Raw genomic sequence first — 20564 nt, 5'->3', positions numbered from 1 at the left:
TGGAGAGAAAAGAATGGAACCACTTGAGTGATGTCCTCTGTACTTCTTAGGATGTGATCTTTCAAACTGCTTCGAGCCCTCATATCTCACTCGTCTCACAGGATCAGACTCCAAACTACCTATATATTTTTCTGCATACATGCAATTTCATTAACTTACAATCATCACATGATTTTAACTTAAAATGTTGCTGTTTCCTATGAGACTATAAAGGACTGAAAATGAGCTAATGTTAACAAAAATTAACTGAAAAGTGAAGGAAAAAGTTTTAATTTCAGATATATAGGGATTAACTCTCCTCTCTGGTTTTCTACCAGTTTAACTCTTCAGTTAAGCCACTTCTAATTTACATCAGTGTAAGCAAGATCAGAATCCAACCAGTTCTGCTTCAATCATATCAATCAGATTCTTTGTATATTCTGTCATTACAAATATGTCTACATAGAACTCAAGTAGCCAAAACCCAAAGTGCGAGTTACCAACAGTTAAAATGAATTATATTCCTGAGTGATATAACCAACTTCATATACCAGAAAAAGCTTGAATGTGGGGTTCACTTATTTATTGCATGTAAAATTTTCTGCCACTTTAATTACTGGTATTAGAAATGTCAAAGGAAAAAAAACATTAAAAACATGAGAGAGCACCAGATTTGTGTGGGACGGAAGTACATTTGGGCCTAAAATGAGGACTTTGTCTACTAAAACTGTACACTTGACAGGTATCTATTCATATTTGAAAACTCATTGTCATTGTAAATCTGAAGTAACTCCATGGGAGTTAAAGTTCCTACATTTGTGTAAAACTGGTATGAGAGAAGACTCAAGCCCAATATATCTGAAAAGCAGTTCTCCTTCATTTGTCTTTCAAGACCTACATTCAGATAATTTCTCTGCAGCAGCTGATGATATTACAAACTGCTAAATTTCAATAGTGTTCACTTATGTAGTAAGGAAGAACAGTTCTCTTCACTACCAAAATTACTGGGTGAAGTTCTCTGGACTGAGTTATACATACAGTCAGACTGGATGATCAGAGTATTCCTGTCTGTCCTTAAAATCTATTAATTATATTCCAGTGCTCTCTCCCCTGTTGTGCTTTATATGGTTGTGTTCTCAGCAACTTTGCAGGTAAAACAGACTTCTCAATTGTCAAGTCATGTCACCTGTGGCTCTAGGTAATTAGTAAAGAGCTGAGTTTGAATAGATGCATCTATATTTCCCATCTGCATATATATCCTGCTCTAAATTCTTAATAGTTTTTCAGTTTTTCTTTAAATGCTTTTCCCTCAAGCTTTCCATGTGCATCAGATGCTTACGCTCGCTATGCCTGATTCCGATCCCATCTCATTGAGCCTCTCAGAAGGTGCAACAGAGAAGGTGCAGTCCAGGAGGAATATCACGTGAAGATGGCTGTATACCATCTTTTTGTCTTTTGCAGCACAATTTTATACATTTTATAGCATTTCATACAAATAGAACTTGAAAATGCTTTACAGAGTTAAATAATATAGTTCTGGTTCAAAGTTTAAAAAATGACTGTAGAAAAGAAAAATTCAGTTTTCGCATGAGATTAGAATATGGATGGCATGTAGGACGGATACTAGAAACATTGTTCCAGGTGGTAAGGGTTACAGTGAGGGCGCTCTTCTTGTACTTGCATTGGTGAGATAATGGGAGGGACCTAGCGGAAGCCAATGCTAAACAAGCAAACAGAATTTCAGTAACTCAGCCAAAGGCTATGGGCCTACTACAGGAGTGTGTGGGTGAGGTTTTGTGGCTGGCAATGTGCAAGAGGTCAAACTAGATGATCATGATGGTCCATCTGGCCTTAGAGTCTAGTAGTCTATAATGTGAAGAAAAGAAAAAGGCTGGGACAAGGCTATATAGGGTTTTAAATCTGCAAGATTTCTTTATATGAAGCAATTAGTGTTCATTACATGGACTATATGTCCTCTCCTTGATCTCTGCCTGCGTCTCTCAATGACATCGATGGGAGTTCCTCCAAAATCCAGGGCTATAACTAGCCTTCACAAATGAACCCTGATGATTTCTATAGATGAAACACTGCAAATTTACAACACAGACTTCTGTAGTCTTCTATGTCATTATTAGCATGCTGTGTGTCTGCAATTGCATGGCAAGGAAGGCTATCTATTTCAGTGCCTTTGTGTCATTTAAGAGTTTATGGGATTTGAAATTACTTTGATTAGCTAATATAAATATACTAATTTCTTTGCTTTTTTTAAACAGAAATAAAAATGTCTGACACAAGCGATGCAATATCCGCTGAAGGAAAACCTGAAGTAATGGCAATGCTTAGCAGTGATGTGTTTGCTAATGATGCAGCAGAACACAGTGAAACAGCTGGGATCTTGCATGGGTCTTTCCAAGATGAACAGAGACAAGTTTCTCATAATACTAGTAATGGACAAGAAGGGGACATGGTTATCAATGAAAATCCTTTGACTGCAGAAGTAATTGCAAATCAGCCTTCCAGTGGAGAGGTGACTGAAAACATACCTACTGACTGCAGTGAGTCTGTGAGCCTTGATCCTGAACCTGGATCAGAAGTGACACCGAATGAACAAAGCAATCCAGTAAGCAATCTTGCCTCTTTCTTCCAAAACATCTTTCCTTGATGGTAATTAGCTTTCTGTACGACAGAATCATGAGCATGTTTCCCCACTTTGTGCGAAGGACAGGATGCTGTAAAAATAATATATTCATTGCACTAGCATCTTGCTATGAAATAATCGTGGGCAATTTTTTACAAAAACCTAGGAAATCATACAAAAAAATCTGTGTTAAAATAATACTGTTTAGGTTGCAGTGAAGCACTCCAAAGTTAGGAAAAGTCCGATTTGCCCATGTAACATTAATTTGACCCGCTTGTGCGTATGCACTATGATAGTCTTTAATTTCCCCCACACCCCGGTTCATTCAGTGCACAGGAGGGACCAAAAAGTGGGCAGAATTGGGTCACATATGCAATTATAAATTGGTGCTTCCTTATTTCTGAGTTCTTGACTTTGCATCCTATACAATGTCCTAGGAATGTGTTTGTTTTCAAATTTACATTGTGATAGCACCTGGAGGCCTTAATCAGATTTGGACCACATTATAGAACTGTACAAACATATAATAATGACAGTCCCTTCCCCAAAGAGATGGCAGTCTAAGGCCAGTCTAACCCTATGCAGCAAAGCATTTAGGTATGTGCTTAATCCCATTGAGTTCAGTGAGACTTAAGCACGTTTTAAAAGCTTTGCTGAATAGGGCCCTTTAAAGATAAGACACAACAGATGGACAAACACAAGCTCAAAAGCAAGAGGATGTTTTCCTAAACTAGCTGTATTTGCTATTCTTAGCTAATTGGTAGTCATAGCCACAATTCACCATCTGTTTAACCATTATCAGATGGCATTTCTATTGTATGTTCCATAGAGCTCATTTACAAAATCTTGAAATGTTTCAGTTATTATTACTATTGATTTATTTATATTATTATTACCCACTACTTTGAAAATTCTAGTTAATTAGCCATAATAAAACAGTGAGACATCTGAAATTAAAGTATCCCTGGCTGTTGAGGGTTCTTTTCTACTTCAGCTGAGTGCACAGAACTGCTTACTTTAGTAGCAATATTGCTATTGCTTGTGGATATAATGTTTGCTACACCTGTAAAAGCAAAAGTTGTTTACTTTATTTTTTCATGTCAGCAGAATAGAATCCATGTCCAATCAGGACACACTCTGCAGCTTCTTCATGTTATATTGCAAACTAAAAGGATGTCTGATCAATTACAAACAAGGAATTGTAGGCCAAGGACTGGAGGAAAGAGATTATTTACTCTGCTGCTTTGAAAATGGGTGAAGAGGTTCAAGTACATAAGACATGTACCTTTTCTAATGAATCTGTTTTCCTGGCCAACTAAATAATGCAAAATAATGCAACACTGCAACATCACCATTGCATATAAGCCAGTATCTTCTCTTGGGTTTATCTTTCCACAGATTCCCTGATGGCATTAGTGTTGAATCACAAACATAATTATATTATATTTTCTGCCTGCTGTCATCATTTATTACATGCTGGATTCTGTTTTCTAGTGTTGGTTGTTTTTCCTCCTGTCTTTGGGTAACATTCATTTCTGACAGTGGACTTAATATTTTCTTCTGTAGGATTTGGACTCCTCTCCTAAAGGAAGTGGATGGGGAGCTTGGGGATCGTGGGGCAAATCTCTGCTGTCAACAGCCTCTGCCACAGTTGGTAAGTGTTCGACCATTGAAGGTTGTGGCATCACTGGAAAGTACTTTTAAATCAGAGTTTTAATGCAGGTTGGCATGGTTAAATGCTCTTAAAGGCAACAATTAATGTCAAAGTGGTTGCTTACACTTGTAAGATTTATAAGCAATCTTATCCTAATTTGAATGACAAAATTACTGGGCTATCATGACCTTTGTAATGTGGAAGAAAGATGGATTTTCTTCTTGTAAATCATTTTGGCTTTCACGGAATGTCCAAGGTCCAATAAACTATCCATTGGGTTTCAGAGAGCATAAGGAGATCCTGAATCTTTTTTTTTTAATTGTAAGCCTCTTTTAACTTCTAATATCTCTTCTAACTTCAAATCTAACCTAAATCGCTAGTGACCAAAATAGGTTACATTATCAATTTCTTATGTGACATGAGTTTGTGGTTTCAGGTGCCATATTACAAAGACACCAGTCTAATTTTCATCCTTACTGGAAGTCTTAAAAGAGAGGCTAAGAACTGAGTGGTTTGAAGACTGAATTAACCTTCCCACTCTTCGGGTACATCTACACTACCCGCCAGATCGGTGGGTAGCGATCGATCTATCAGGGATCGATTTATCGCGTGTAGTGTAGACGCGATAAATCGATCCCCGATCGCTCTCCCGTCGACTGCTGAACTCCAGCTCGGCGAGAGGCAGAAGCAAAGTCGACGGGAGAGCGGCGGCCGTCAATCCTGCACCGTGAGGACGCGAAGTAAGTGATTCTAAGTCGATCTAAGTTACGTCGACTTCAGCTACGCTATTCTCATAGCTGAAGTTGCGTATCTTAGATCGACCCTCCCCCCTCCCCGCAGTGTAGAGCAGGCCTTCAAGATGGTATCAGGGTTGAGGCAAATTGAGAGGACAGGGTTGGAGAAGCTTTCACTGCTGTTGCCCATTCATATTCTTCATTCTCTTTGGGCTGTCTGGCTGGCATCTTTCACAAACAGTGAAGGGTTAAAAAGTCACCTTTTACCCATGCTGATCATAGAGTCATAGTTGAGAAATCACAGTATTTTCATTTGATTATATTCACACTGATCACCATTTAAATCCTGGATTTTTGGGAGTGGGCTCTACTAACATCCAAATGTACTATCATTCCTTGAATTAATGTAGGTTTGATAAAGTGAATAAAATATAAACTATGTAAAGTAATAGGCATTAAACATTGAGAATTTTCTATGTAACAGCAAGCTCATGGCACGAGCAGGGACTTTGTGTATGTTATGATTATTTAGATTATAACTAATAGGCATTTCAAGGAATTTAAGAAATGCATGCAGTGAGTTTAGTCATGTTAGATTAAAACAAAAATGTATATGCTTTGAACAGAAAGGAAACACAGTATTCCCATGTTTATACTTTATATACAGTACATGTAATAGCATTGCTGTTACAAATAACACGTGCAAAGTCTTTCATATAAGTACTGCTGACCTATGACTGTAATCCTCTAATAGGTAGTTTCTTGCATGGGGAAACAAATATGTACTAATCAACTCTTCAATCTAACAGAGAAAGGTATAAAATGATCCCACTGCTGGAAGTTGCAGCTAGACAAATTCAGACAGGAAATAAGGTATACATTTTTGACAGTGAGAGTAATGAAGCATTGGAACAATTTTTCATGAGTCATGGTGGATACTCCATCACTGACTATTTTTAAATAAAGATTGGATGTTTTTTTAAAGGATCTGCTCTAGGAATTACTTTGGGGGAAGTTCTATGGCCTGTGTTAAACAGGAGGTCAGACTAGATGTTCACAATGATCCCTTCTGTTTTGGAATCTATGAATTTCTTAATATAACCAAGGAATATCCAGGAGACCTGTGGGTACTGAAATACAAAACATTCTTCCAAGCAAGTGAGATGTGTCATGCAATAGTCTTCTTATTTCAATTACCCAACTTGCTTACTATTATTATATCTGTATTTTCACAGTGCTCAGAAAGTTTCTGTATTTGATGATATAATGGCTAGCATGCATCTGTATCACTGTCTTTTTATTAAATGAAATACAGTAATTCCTCACTTAACATCTTCCTGGTTAACGTGTTTTTGCTATTCGGTTGCTGACCTATTAGAGAACGTAAAGTCCTGCAATGTTCCCTTATAACGTTGTTTGGCTCCCCCCGCTTCGCCCACACAGTGCTCCTGCCCAGGAGCAGGGTTGGGGCGCGGGGGCTTGTCCTGCTCCGCCTGTCTGGCATTCCAGCTGGGGAGCAGGCAAGCCCCCACGCCTCCACACTGCTCCCCAGCAAGAGCCCTGGGCGGGCAGAACAGGACAAGCCCCTGTCCGCTCCCCGGCAGTAACCCCGGGAGGGCGGAACGGGGCAAGCCCCTGCGCCTCGACCCTGGTCCCCAGCAGGAGCCCTAGGCGGGCAGAATGGAGCAAGCCCCTGCATCCCTACCCCACTCCCCGGCAGGAGCCCCAGGCAGGTGGAATGGGGCAAGCCCCACGCCCTGACCCTGCTCCCCAGCTGGAATGCCCGGCGAGCGGAGCAGGGCAAGCCCCCGTGCCCCGACCCCGCTACGCCCCTGCCTCAACCAAGCTTCACAATCATCATTGGTGAGAACAGTGTTAAATTGTTTGTTTAAAATTATTTAAAACTTATACTGTTTAGGTATATAATGTCTTTTGTCTGGCAGAAAAAATTTCCCTGGAACTTAAACCCCCCCTATTTATATTAATTCTTATGGGGAAATTGGATTAGCTTAAATCATTTAGCTTAAAGTTGCATTTTTCAAGAACATAACTAGCATGTTAAGTGAGGAGTTACTGTATTTACTCCACTATGTGATCAGGTTATTGTCTAATGGTTCTCCTACACTGGGTATAAATCTTATCACTACTGCAACTCAGTTCATCTCCCTTGTGGGTATGCATTATGATACCATCTTTAATTACAAGATCACATACTATTTTTTCCACAGGATCCCTGCCTCTTTCAGTGCACAGGATGGACCTACTCTAGGGATGAATCAGGGTTGTTAGTGAAGGAGGCTATTGTCTGTAGGATTCCTGCTTCATTTGTTTCTGAAGTTGAATGTGTGTAGTGAATGAGGCAGGGGATTGCAAGAAGAGAAAGAATAGTCTCATGCTTAAGGCAGTTGAATGCTGCGCTGGAGAATCGGATTCTAATCCTGCCTCTGCCCCAGTTCCTGTGTAATGTTAAACCAAACAATTCACATGTGGTCACTAATTGTATTTCCTAATTTTCTGGGTGCTTGACTTGAGACCCTGGGGTCTGATTTGCAGAAGTGCTGAGCACTCACCACTGCAGCTGAAGAATTGGGAACTGTGCTTTGAATATATAAAGTGCAATACAGTGCTCTGTATTCTGAAAAAATCAAGTGTTGGGCATCTCAGATTGGATACCCAAAACTAGTAGATATTTTTGACTTTAATCTCTCTGTGCCACAGTTCCCCATCTATAAAATGGGGATAATACCACGCCGTAACCTTACAGGGTGTTGTGAAAATAAATTAATTAATAATATTAATAAAGTACTCAGATACTATAGTGAAGAGAACTACAGAAAAACCCATTAGGAAATTAATAAATATGTCTTCAGATCAAGGTATGAAGAGTGTACAGTAAGTAAGACATGGGGCCACACTTTGAAGAATGAGGAGAAAACAAAATATTGAATAACTGATCATTAAAGAGAGCACCATCCATCCCATGCACTGAATGAGGCAGGGATCCTGTGGAAAAAATAGCATGTAATGAAGACAGTATCATAATCCAGTTTCCTAGGGTGCTGAAATAAGGCTACACAGGCAACCTGTATTCTAGTATTTCCTAATGTAAGTGTGCTTGTCTTTGCAACTTTAATAATGTTCTTGTAACATACCATTAGATGATTAGATTAGGGGGTTAGTCTATATGTCCCTTGCAGTCCCTTCTAACCCTATCATTTTATACTTACCCTCATAGTTACCTTTTCTCATAGTAGAAGAACAAGGGGACAGTCAATGAAATTGAAAGTAAGCACATTTAAAACTAGTAAAAGGAAATACTTTTTTTAAACACATAATTGACCTGTCAAACTCACTGCCACCAGATATAATTGGGACCAAGAGCTTCGTATCCAAGGGTTTAGAAAAGGATTAGACATTTTTATGGATGAATACTCAAAGTTACCTAGATAAAATTGAAACATTGTTATATGAGATATAAGCCCCCATGCTTCCAGGCGTAAGTCAGACTCTGCTTACTTGGGGTTAGGAAGAAATTCCCCCTACAAACAGGCTATTTCTTAATTATCCATTATAGGAATTTTTGCTCCCAACTCTAAAGTATTTATTGCTGTCCACTGTCAGAGACAGGATATTGGACTAGATGGACCACAGATCTGAGCAGTATTATAATTCCTATATAGAGAGGAAATGGTGCAAAACTTTTTATACTATCAGTGGGGAATCTTTGCAATGTATCTTCTTTTTATTGAATATTTATTATTCTCCTTAAAAATATTCTGAGTAGCTGAGTAATTCATCCCACATTTCCTCTTCCATCCGTTCCAATATAACAGAAAACAGACATCACATGATGCAATCCACTTGAATGTTGCTCATTCCCTTAATGTAGCAAGTGCCAAGAACAGAGCCACTTTTCTCATACTAAAACTAGCAGCAACATCTTAGATTTGGACTTTGCTATTTCTTAGTAATCTCATTTCTGTAACAGACTTGCTTGTTCCCAGTCAAGCATGACAAATGTTTACTGTCCTTTGCTTTATTTGTTATAAATTGTTCTTTGTAAAAGTAGCTGAAATGGTTGCACAGTTGTGATTGACCAGTTAACATTTTAAGGGGCTAACAGCTCTTCTCAAGGATGACTGAAATGGATGTTCATCCCTGTCGGTTTCATTATCCTTCAAGCCCTGATTTAGCACTTCCAAACAGATTAGCATTTTTACAGTATGGCAGTAATTTGCTTAGTATTGTTGTTGGTTTCTAGCAGCAGTTTCTGTGTGGATTCAATCTTCTTTCTCTACTTAATTATTTCGACATATACAAACAATTGTTTTTTTTAAGAAAATGTCTTTCATCTCCAAAGTAACCTTGACATTTATCTGGTCTTGTTGGGCTCCCCCTCTTCTCAGCATCCCCACTGGTATTGATGTCGGTGACATGGTGCTAAACAAAAAGCTTTCATAATGCCTTTTGATTGGTAACACTTACAGCCTGAACCATGGTCAGTATTTGACACTAGATGTCACACTAATTAAATGTTTGAGGCTATGGGAGAAAGAATGAAGTAGGTTGCCATTTAATGAGGTAAGAAGATTTTTGTTTAAAAGCATGCTGGGTCTGAGTCTCTCCTTGCTGGCAACAGCGTAAATCAAGAGTAGCTCTATTGAAGTCACTGAGAAGAGAATCAGTCCCACTATGGCGTGAACAGCATAACATTTCATGGTGTCACAAATATATCCATTTTCTTTGCCCTTTCCCCCTCCCTCTCTAAAACGGTCATGTTTTTAATGAATCAACAATAGTGCATCCAAATGTTTTATTGCTTATATTAGTGCATTACATAAGTTACATATTTGCTTCACTTATGATGTTGGACTGGCTTCATATCCTACCAAAGCCAATTCCCTAATTTGTGGCATATGTGCACAACACACTACATAAGTTGTAAAAATCAGATGCCCATGTTTAAACTTGCACATCCATTAATATGCCATAATACAGTGAAAAAATATTTGGGTTTCTATTCTGCCACTGTTTAACTTGAATTATCAATTAATTAATATTAGAGAGCTGAATAATGTGTCTCTTTACACATACTCATATTCCGTATTCTGCTATCTTGATTATTTTGTGCATGTGTGTATTCCTCTTCCAGTTCTTAATCCTGCATAACAGTACACAAAATATCAACCACCATAAACCTTTTCTTTGTGCTGCCTGATGTCTTTCTGTCATTCGGTATGACAAAATGAAATGTAGCTTGCTGATATCACTGTATGCATGAGTGGTTCATAGGTATGTGTAGTAATCAGTGTTACATAGCTTAAATTTCATTATGTGTTGAACAGAAGTGGAAATGCCTGAAATTATGTGAAACTGAAACATTGAGATGCTGTGAAAAGCTGTTCCTTTCCCTAAATACATTATTCCCTTGTTGCAGAATAAAGAATAACATCAACTGTGAAGGCTGGATGTTATGCTCATACCTTGTGTGGTCATAAAATAGACAACTTAATCTCTTCAGAAAATATCTTTTTCATTACATAAATTAAAGCTGATTAGGCATGATGTGTTTAAGACTGAAATAACATGGATGTTAAAAACTGCTTTGGAAATAACACACATGATTTAGCTGCTGTAAAAATAACACATTTTTTACAGTTCTTACATTATAAGGACATTTAATAAAGTTCATGCTTCGCAACCTGGTAGTCCTGAACAGATTTCAGGGGGTTGCAGCCATCTTCCCTTTCTTTGTGGCTACATGGAGCATGAAATATTTTTTCTCTTGTAACATGGAGTCGTGGTATAGAAAAGGTTGAGAATCACTGATACAGTTTACAGCCCTTCATGTCAATTAAGAACATAAGAACAGCCTTACTGAGTCAGACCAATGGTCCATCTAGCCCAATATCCTGTCTTCCGACAGTGTGGCCAATGCCAGGTGCTTCAGAGGGAATGAACAGAACAGCTAATCATCAAGTGATCCATCCCCTTTCACCCATTCCCAACTTCTGGCAAGCAGAGGCTAGGGACAGTGGCGTAGCCAGGTGGAGGTAAGTGGGAGAGCGATGAAGCTTCAGTGCCGCCGAAGACACCCGGAGCGAGTGAAGGGCCCACCGCCGATGTGCCGCCGAAGACCCGGAGCGCCGCCCCGTCAGTAAAAGCACTGCAGCGGGTGGCGCCTTTTTTTTTTTTTTTCCGCTCCCGGGTGAGTAAAATTAAAAAGGCTCCACTTGTGCTCGGTGAGGGAGCAGCCGCTCCACCGCTCCCCCCCAGCTACGCTACTGGCTAGGGACACTTCAGAGCTTGATTTTGCTAATAGCCACTGATGGACCTATCCTCCATGAACTTATCCAGTTCTTTTCTTAACCCTGTAATAGGCTTGGCTTTCACAACATCCTCTAGCAAAGAGTTCCACAGGCTGACTGTGCGTTGTGTGAAGAAATACTTCCTTTTGTTTGTTTTAAACCTGCTGCCTATTAATTTCATTTGGTGACCTGTTGTTCTTGTGTTATGAGAAGGAGGAAACAACACTTCCTTATTTACTTTCTTCACACCATTCATGATTTTATAGAGCTCTTTCATATCCCCTCTTAGTCTTCTCTTTTCTAAGCTGAAAAGTCCCAGTCTTATTAATCTCTCCTCATATGGAAGCTGTTCCAGACCTCAATAATTTTTGTTGCCCTTTTCTTTACCTTTTCCAATTTCAGTGTGTCTTTTTTGAGATGGGATGACCAGATCTGCACACAGTATTCAAGATGTGGGCGTACCATAGAGGCAATATGATATTTTCTGTTTTATTATCTATCCCTTTCCTAATGATTCTCAGCATTCTGTTAGCTTTTTTTGACTGCCGCTGCACTTTGAGTGGGTGTTTTCAGAGAACTATCCACAATGACTCCAAGATCTCTTTCTTGAGTGGTAACAGCTAATTTAGACCCCATCATTTTACATGTATAGTTGGCATTATGTTTTCCAATGTGCATTACTTTGCATTTATCAACATTGAATTTCATCTGCCATTTTGTTGCTGTTTTATAAAAACATATACATATAAATATCTTTTGGAATAAGGACATACATGGGGCCTGAATCTGATCTCACTTCCTGTTTTAAATGGACTTACTCCTGATTTACATAATGGTGTAACTGTGATCAGAATTGAGCCCAGGAGTGTGTCCTTGAAGAGTTTTAAAAACACAGAGGGCAGTTTTGACCTGGACCATAAAATCCATGAGGAATCAGTAGCGGCGTTGAGGCTGAGCATGCTGTGATGCCATGTATTTCTAGATATGAACCAGGGGGCAGCACTGTTCTGCATATACTGTCTTCTTCTATGGTTGAGGTTGCTGTGAGCACATCAGACCATGCTCAATTCCCTCTGCTGGCTCCCAGCCAGTTTCAGATGCCAATTTTAGGCCTTGGGCCTAATCTTTGACATATTAAATGGATCATGCTCCAGCTGTTGTAAAGATCAAAATTCAACATATGAATGTCTGCAACAGTTGCACTCCTCTGCAATGCTTAATTTGTAATGAAAGAGGTGCTGGGGCTCAAGCAATTTTTTTATATTCATAATTGATGCAGCAAGCCCAGAGGTGCCCGAGTTCTGAACTGCCAAGCCCAGAGGTGTCGGAGCTCAGCTCTGGCAAGCCCTGGCACAAATTAAGCACTATGCCTCTGGGACCATGAAGATCACGAAGCCTGGGATGAAGTGTCAGAGCTGGGGACAAAGTGTTCTTGATCTAGGGGATCTGACTTTGGTACAAATTTCCAGAGGTGATCAGTCAAATGCAGAGCTGACCGTCTTTAGGATATGTTGCAAAACCTTCCTCTTTGAAAAAGCCTTTCCACTGTAGCAAGAATGACAGTGACAACATTCTACACAAACACCTTCCCCTGCTAATCAAAACCCTCTAACTTTGTAACAAACAAATCAACCAACCAAAAAACAAAACAAGAAAAACTACCCCAAGCAGAGTTTTTCTCCAAAATGACAGGAATACTGAAAGATGCTCCCCTCACCCAAGAGACGCTCCTCTGTCTTTGAGACAGTTAGATGAAGGAAGTGGAGACAAAGCCACAAATTTAATTAGGAAACAGATGGAGAGAGGGTGGACAGAAAAGAGTCACTAATTTTGTCAGAAGATACTGTATTTGTAATATCTGCGTAAATATGACACCACTTTGTAAAACAAAATCAGTAAGTCTTCATCTCTAAAACACAGAACCATCGAGAGCCCTCCCGTTTCCATGTTGTTAAAGTAACAAATAATTTTTCATTTGAATGTCTGTCATGCTCACATTCTAAAACAATTTGTATTTTCACAATGTTTGTGCTTTTCTTCATTCATGTACATCCTCAACAATGATGACATGCCCCAGCTGCGCTACTCTGAGCTAATCGGCTTCTTGTGTTATAGTCAGAGGTGCTTAGCTCAGAGCTTAGTTCAGCAAAACCTCATCCAGTTTCCCTGAATTATTGGCTCACAGTTCTGCGGTGCATGAAAGCTAGAGGTACAGTTCTGCAAATGCTGAATTCTCATAATGTAAATATCAATACACCACCAAAATATGCATGCTCATTTTCTTGAAGGTGTAAGCATAGCTGAAAAGCCATAAGCATATTTTTCAGGCCAGCATTTCAAAATGTAAGAAAAAACAAAACATCATTTTTATGTAAGGAAACTGGAAAATCAACCTAAAAAAACCCCTGCACACCCTTCCTATGTGCAGTTAATATTTTTTTAAATGATATATTGATTTGTCTGCAATATTTTGTCATAATCTCAAAAGAAGGTGAATACAATTTTATGACTCAGTAGAAAAAAAAGTAATTGAAATTTCTTTTGGATTCCCCTTTTGTAAAAATATAAATAATAGAAATGCTAACGAATGCAACATAGAGTATCTAGCTATATTAGTTTACAAGCACAAATTAACAATTACTTAAACAGTCCCAGAAAGTTGGTCAATAAAAATAATGAATCATGAATTTACTAATGCTAATAATATTTTCATTGAACCAATTAAAATGCACAGCAGGCTAGGGAAAGATAAAGTAGAACTCCACTCTGCAATAACTCTGTTGACTCACAGTTTCATTGCTGGTAGCCTAACTAACCATGCACAGTTTGACATACAACTACAGTTTGTGAGACAGGAAAAAAGAGGCAAAGATCATTTCAACCATCTTGTTGTGACAAATCAAAATTCTAAGCTGCCAAGTCTCATTGTTTCAATGTAAAATGCAAGAGTCCCACGTAGACTAAACTATAAAATAGTAAATCAGTTATTTCACATAGTCAGCACAATCTTCAGGTCTGTTCTGTAAGAGATTTCTGTACTTTGGAACTTTGTGTTTTCCCCCAGATACTCTGCTGTTCTTGCACGTGATCTCTCAAATGTGCTGCTTCACAATGTGGAGTTATTTTATGTAATGTTATAGTCCCCAGACGATACTTATTGAATTCATAGAGCATCTCATGAGTAATCCATGTGGCGATCACAGAACCATGCAGCAAATCTTCCCTCCACTCCACCCTCAATCACAATGGTTTGTTGCATCTCTCTCTAATTGGATACCCCAGATGCATATAAATACTGTACTGTACTCTAGCTACTGATGAACTGTTTTGCAGTAATCAAAATAACTCTGGAAAAACTCATTTTTTAATTTATAAAATGCATGCAGTTCCCAATCTTAGGGAATATGGACAATATTTAATAAACACCTACAATTGTGTTTGTTTTAGATTTCTAGAAATGTCTTTGATTTGTTTTCTAGATTGATTTTTCACATCACAGCTTTTTAACTCATGACAACTTAGCTGATGGCAGAGAAGCATAAGTGTGCGGCAGTATCATTAACACCTCCTTGTGCATACTTAGGCCCCAAATCGGCAATGTATATGCAAGAGGATTTTCAGAAGCTGTCATCATTGTCCTAACCCTGGTCCTGTAGACTCCAGTAGGAGCAGAGTTTGGCAAACACTGTATGCTTTTGAAAGAACAACCTTTACCTAAGCCTGCCTTTAAGGTTGTGAATAGTCCCATTGACTTCAATGGGACCACCTACCAAATACCTACTTAAATGAGGGTGCAATGCTTGTTTTTCTGCCACCTGATCCAACCAGAGCTCCTCCTGTCCAAAGGTCAAATGCCCAGGTAACATACACAATGAAAGCTGGTTAGTATTATTGGGGGAAGATGATTTGAAGGTTAAAATTAGAGCAACAAGATAACCCAGGAGAGTGGGATGATTGATTGTTTAGAGAGCAAAGGTTCATAAGGGAAAGCCCTGCATCTGTGTTCAGAGCCTAGTCCTGTAAGGTCCTGAGCATCCTCAACTCTCCTTTGTATCACCTCTCAGGACTTTTAGGGAAAGTGTTCCTAAAATGCCAATCCAAGTAACACACTTGAGAACAAATCCGATAGCCCCAAAAATGTTGGGAGAAAAGATGAATTGCATGAATTGTATTCTTTGAGGGTGTCAGAAGGCAAGTGGGCAAGGGAGGGAGACCCAGTGGATATAGTGTACTTGGACTTTCAGAAAGCCTTTGACAAGGTCCTACACCAAAGGCTCTTAGGCAAAGTAATCAATCAAGGGATAAGAGGAAAGGTCCAGTATATGGTTAAAAGATAGGAAACAAAGGGTAGGAATAAATGGTCAGTTTTCCCAATGGGGAGAGGTAAATAGCAGGGTCCCCCAAGGATCTGTACTGGCACCTGTGCCAGTCAACATATTCATTAATGATCTGGAAAAGGGGGTAAACAGGTGGCAAAGTTTACAGATGATACTAAGTTGCTCAAGATGGTTAAGTCCAAAATTGACTGCGAAGAGTTACAGAGGAATCTCCCAAAAGTGGGTGACTGGGCAACAAAATGACAGATAAAATTCAATCTTGATAAGTGCAAAGTAATGCACACTGGAAAAATAATCCCAATGATACATACAAAATGATGGGGTCTAAATTAGGTGTTTTCACTCATGAAGGAGATCTTGGAGTCATTGTGGATAGTTCGATGAAAACATCTGCTCAGAGTGCAGCAGCAGTCAAAAAAGCTAACAATGTTAGGAACCATTAAGAACAGGATAGATAATAAGACAGAAAATATCATAATGCCACTATGTAAATCTTTGATATGCCCACACCTTGAATACTGCATGCAGTTTTGGTCACCTCATCTCAAAAAGATATATTAGAATTGGAAAAGGTTCAGAAAAGGGCAACAAAAATGATTGGGGTATGGAACAGCCTCCATATGAGGAGAGATTAAAAAGACAGAAAAGAGATGACTAAGGGGGGATATGAGAGAGGTCTATAAAATCATGACTGGTGTGGAGAAAGTGAATAATTAAGTGTTATTTGCCCATTCACATAACTCAAGAACCAGGGGTCAACCAATGAAATTAATAGGCAGCAAGTTTAGAACAAACACAAGGAAGCACTTCTTCACATAACGCACAGTCAATCTGTGGAACTCATTGCCAGGGGATATAGTAAAGGCCAAGACTATTAACAGAGTTCAAAAAAGAACTGCATAAGTTCCTGGAGGATGGGTCTATCAATGGGTATTAGCCAAGATGGTCAGAGATACAACCCTATGCACCAGGTGTCCCTAAACCTCGGACAGCCAGAAAGTGGGACTGGATGACAGCGGATATATCACTCAATAACTGTTCTGTTCATTCCCTCTGAAGAATCTGGCACTGGCCACTGTCGGAAGACAGGATATTGGGCTAGATGGACCATTGATGTGATCCAATATGGCCATCCATTCTTATGAAATATCTGAATTCCACTTAAGCCCCAGCCCTGGGAGGCACAGAGCACCCTCAATTCCCATTTTAGTTAATCAGCGCTGAAGGCACTCAGTACTTTGAAAGATTGAGCACTAAATTTACCCCTCTCTGTCACAGTAACAAGATTTACAATGGTCTATATCCTGTATCATTTGTATTCTATTTCAGTTTCATCATTTCTGCTCAATTAACATACAGGACACGAGTTTGAAATGTGTTAATATAACTAGTGAGTAAATGAAGGTCTAGCTGGCTTTTCTGACCTAGAAAATAAGTTAAGCAGATGTAGTAGGCTTCATATTTTGTGAGTTTCACCTAATTTTTAATTGATGTATTTACTAAGCATTAAATATTATGCCTTGTTACTAGTAATAAGAGTGTTTCCAAATCACAGACACATGCATAATTGCATCTAAAATATATTTGTACCATTACAGGTCATGGATTAACTGCAGTAAAGGAAAAAGCAGGAGCCACTCTAAGAATTCATAATGTGAGTTCAACATCTTCAGAAGGCGCACAACCTGCCACAACTGAGAGCAAAATACCAGGGATCAGTAAGTAGCTTATTAGTCCAAGTTGAACAAAACATTTTGACAAATTATCAAATGTATACAATTTAGGAAATTCAAAGATTTTGGTGACAGAATCCCGTTCATTGTGATTTGTTGAAAATAACACAGTGTTGAAGATACGTTGTGCCTGGCTCTTTTTCATTTTATTAGATTCCAACGATGCCCCAGACCAGAGCTCCATTGGGGTTTCACCCTCTTCGCCTTCATCTGGATCTCGTGGGATGCTGTCAACAATCACTAATGCTGTACAGAACACAGTGAGTAACTCCAATGTGTCTTGTCTTCTGAAGTTCTCCTTCGTGCCCTCTAATTGCAAGTCACATTTGAAGACGAGGGTTTGGGAGTTGTATGACTGTTTGAAAAACAGTTTTTGAACCACAGATCTACAATGACACTTTTACGCAAAAATAACTAGCTCAATATAAAGTTTCAAGTATATCAAAGAAAGTAACCAATTTAGGCTACACCTACACTGCGAGCTAGGGGTGCAATTCCCAGCTTAAGTACACGTATTCAGACTAGCTCGATGAGAGCTAGTGCACCTATAAACAGTAGCGTAGCTGCAGTAGCACGGGCAGTGGCAGCAGAGGCACAGCTTAGCAATGCTGAGACCTACCCACGAGGTTCAGGTGAGTTTGTATTCAGCCTGGTTTTGAACCATGCCACTGCATCTGCTGCCCATGCTACCATGGCTCCACTACTGTTTATACTTGCGCTGGCTCTCATTGAGCTAGCGCGAGTATGTGTATGTGAGCTGGGAATCACATCGCTAGCTCAAAGTGTAGACGTGACCTTTGAGTGAACATTTGGGACTAGACTTAGTTTAAAAAAAATTCTGGCTGGTGCACTGTGTATGTCTATGCAAAGTCTTGGGAGTCATATGAAGGTGTGGTGCTCTCGTGATTTTATTAAAATCAAGTCCTTTGTGATTAACTTTGAGAGGAGGGTTTCTGATATTTTTGCTGGCAGATAAAACAAGACAATCCTACATTTGCTTGGTTCAAAACTTTTACTAAATGATTCCTTTTCTTCTCTAGCCCCAGCCTCTCCCTCCTTGCCTAGTCTCACAGCTCAAACTGTCTCTTTGACACTGCTCTCTGGATATCTTGGTGCCATCTCAAACTCAACATGGCAAAATTTGAACTAACTATTCATCTTTCCTCCCTTATCCATTATTACCATTGTCCTTTCCATATTCCTTGTGATCCAGGCTCAAAACCTAAACATTACATTTCATTCTCTTCTTCCCTCTACTCCCCTATATCCCAGCTTTTGCCTAATCCTGTTGCTTCCTCCATTTTACCTCTCCAATATCCATCCACATCTTGCCTTGTTCCTTTCAGTGTGTATAAAATGCTACCTCTACAGTCATTTTCCTTTGAACTCTTTTGCGTGGTGCTCTAGCATAGGATTGCAGAAAATTGCAGGCAGCATCCAGGAAGCATAGATGGCAGGGTTTCCTTTGTGCAAAACTGGTGAGGGTGATGTTCCCTTTCAATGATTGTCCAGCCCATTCGAAGCATGCCATGAATAACTTCGCTTTAATGTCAAAGATTCTGGGAACATGGGAAGATTTCCATTGACCACTCCCCGAGGGCTGCAGTGAGGGTCACAGAGTCAGTGAGGTTGTAGCTACCTACGATTTGCTGGTGGTGGGTTTGGGTGAGACTGCCTGAGCTCCATGGGGAAGCCAGTCTGCAAGTGGGAGAATTAGGAGGGAGAGCTGGAAAGTTAGAGCTGTCCATGTGGGTGGTGAAGGCCATCATATCAAGGTAACAAATGGTATCAAGAAGAAACAGGACAGTTCAGGTTCCTCATGGTAATGTAGTGACTTCTGCCTCTTGTTGAAAAAAGTTTCCTTCAATGTTCTAATACTGAGAACAGAGGCAGTCTTGACTGCTGAGACCTCTGTAAAGTTTTCCATGTTCAGCTCCTCATTTGAGAAGCTGCCAGACATAGAGTCTAGGCTACAGACAGAACAGTTAGCCAGTGTAGGTTCTTCTTCCATGTAGCTGAACCAATGAGAGAGATGAATAAAGCTCGTGAGAGGACATAGAATCAATGGCTTCATGTGAGTGAATCTCCCATGTAGCAGTTCATTGCAGCTGTCAAATGAAAAAAAAAACTCAGTTACACGAGTGAGGTGAGCTCCTTTCATAAGGGTCCTTAACTTCAAAGGAACCTTTTGTACCTAAAATTTGCACTGACCCACTGCATGCCATTTAAAGGAAAAGATGAACCATCCATGTATACAAAGTAAATATGGCTTTATTCTCTGATTATTATTATTTAATTTATTAAGAGAATTGCTATTGGGCATATTTCTTATTGACATCAAGCTATTAAATATCATTCAAAATAAGTTAATTATAAAACCTTTGTATAGTACTTTTTCTCCTGGAAAATGGATTCAAAGCAAAGTGAGATGATTGATGAAGTCATAAATCCTATTATTTGTAAGGGTGGAGAAACTTTAGGGAGTTAAAAATTCAAAGTCAGCGTCAGCAGAACCAGTGTTTTTTTACAATTTCTTATTAACATAAAGTTAAATAACCACACTGCATTGTTTTATGTGCAGGGAAAAAGTGTTTTGACAGGTGGTCTAGATGCTTTGGAATTTATCGGCAAGAAAACCATGAATGTCCTGGCAGAAAGTGATCCTGGATTTAAGAGAACCAAAATACTGATGGAAAGAACAGTTTCCTTATCTCAGGTTGGATTGCTTCAAACCCTCTTTGTTAGTGCAGTTGCAGATTACTGAACAAGAATTTCATTTGCATCAGTAGTAGGGTTAATTTAGTATAGTTAGACCTATCAAAATAAAAATTATGCATTGTGTCAGCTCCACTTTGTTCTCTGCAGGACTGCAAATTAATATATTTTGTAAAATCAGCACTTGCATATAAGCAAGGATGTGCAATTACCGATTTTCATAAGATACTGTGTCAGGTGATAAACGTACTCTGGAGAAGTGCTCACACCCTTAATGTTTTCTTAATAGTTATAAATCTGTATTCACACCAATACATACATAGTTGTAGTGCTTTCCTGGGGAATGAGTAATAGTGGAATATAGCATTTATTTTATTGGGGAAAAAATTAAAGCAGTAAAAAATTATTACTTATATCCTTTTAAATTAATACTATCATCTAGGGAAACAGCATACTCAACAGCAAT

At 39.2% G+C, this 20564-nt stretch overlaps 1 protein-coding gene across 1 annotated transcript in view; it reads left to right on the top strand.

Annotated features, from left to right (window-relative positions):
• The window catches only part of FAM114A1 (family with sequence similarity 114 member A1), a 58878-nt gene that overhangs the window by 3738 nt on the left and 34576 nt on the right, over positions 1-20564 (top strand). Inside the window, exons 2-6 of the mRNA XM_024209951.3 lie at positions 2253-2599; positions 4184-4271; positions 17249-17368; positions 17537-17643; positions 19965-20099. Coding sequence (XP_024065719.2) covers positions 2261-2599; positions 4184-4271; positions 17249-17368; positions 17537-17643; positions 19965-20099 — 789 coding nt within the window. The 5' untranslated portion in view covers positions 2253-2260. The remainder of the gene's footprint in view (positions 1-2252; positions 2600-4183; positions 4272-17248; positions 17369-17536; positions 17644-19964; positions 20100-20564) is intronic.

Source organism: Terrapene carolina, unplaced genomic scaffold (genome assembly GCF_002925995.2).
Source record: "Terrapene carolina triunguis isolate 2854851 unplaced genomic scaffold, T_m_triunguis-2.0 Scaffold66, whole genome shotgun sequence".
NCBI classification, from domain to species: domain Eukaryota; kingdom Metazoa; phylum Chordata; order Testudines; family Emydidae; genus Terrapene; species Terrapene triunguis.
The sequence above is the reverse complement of the archived record's forward strand: the minus strand, read 5'-3'. Positions and strand labels throughout refer to the sequence as shown.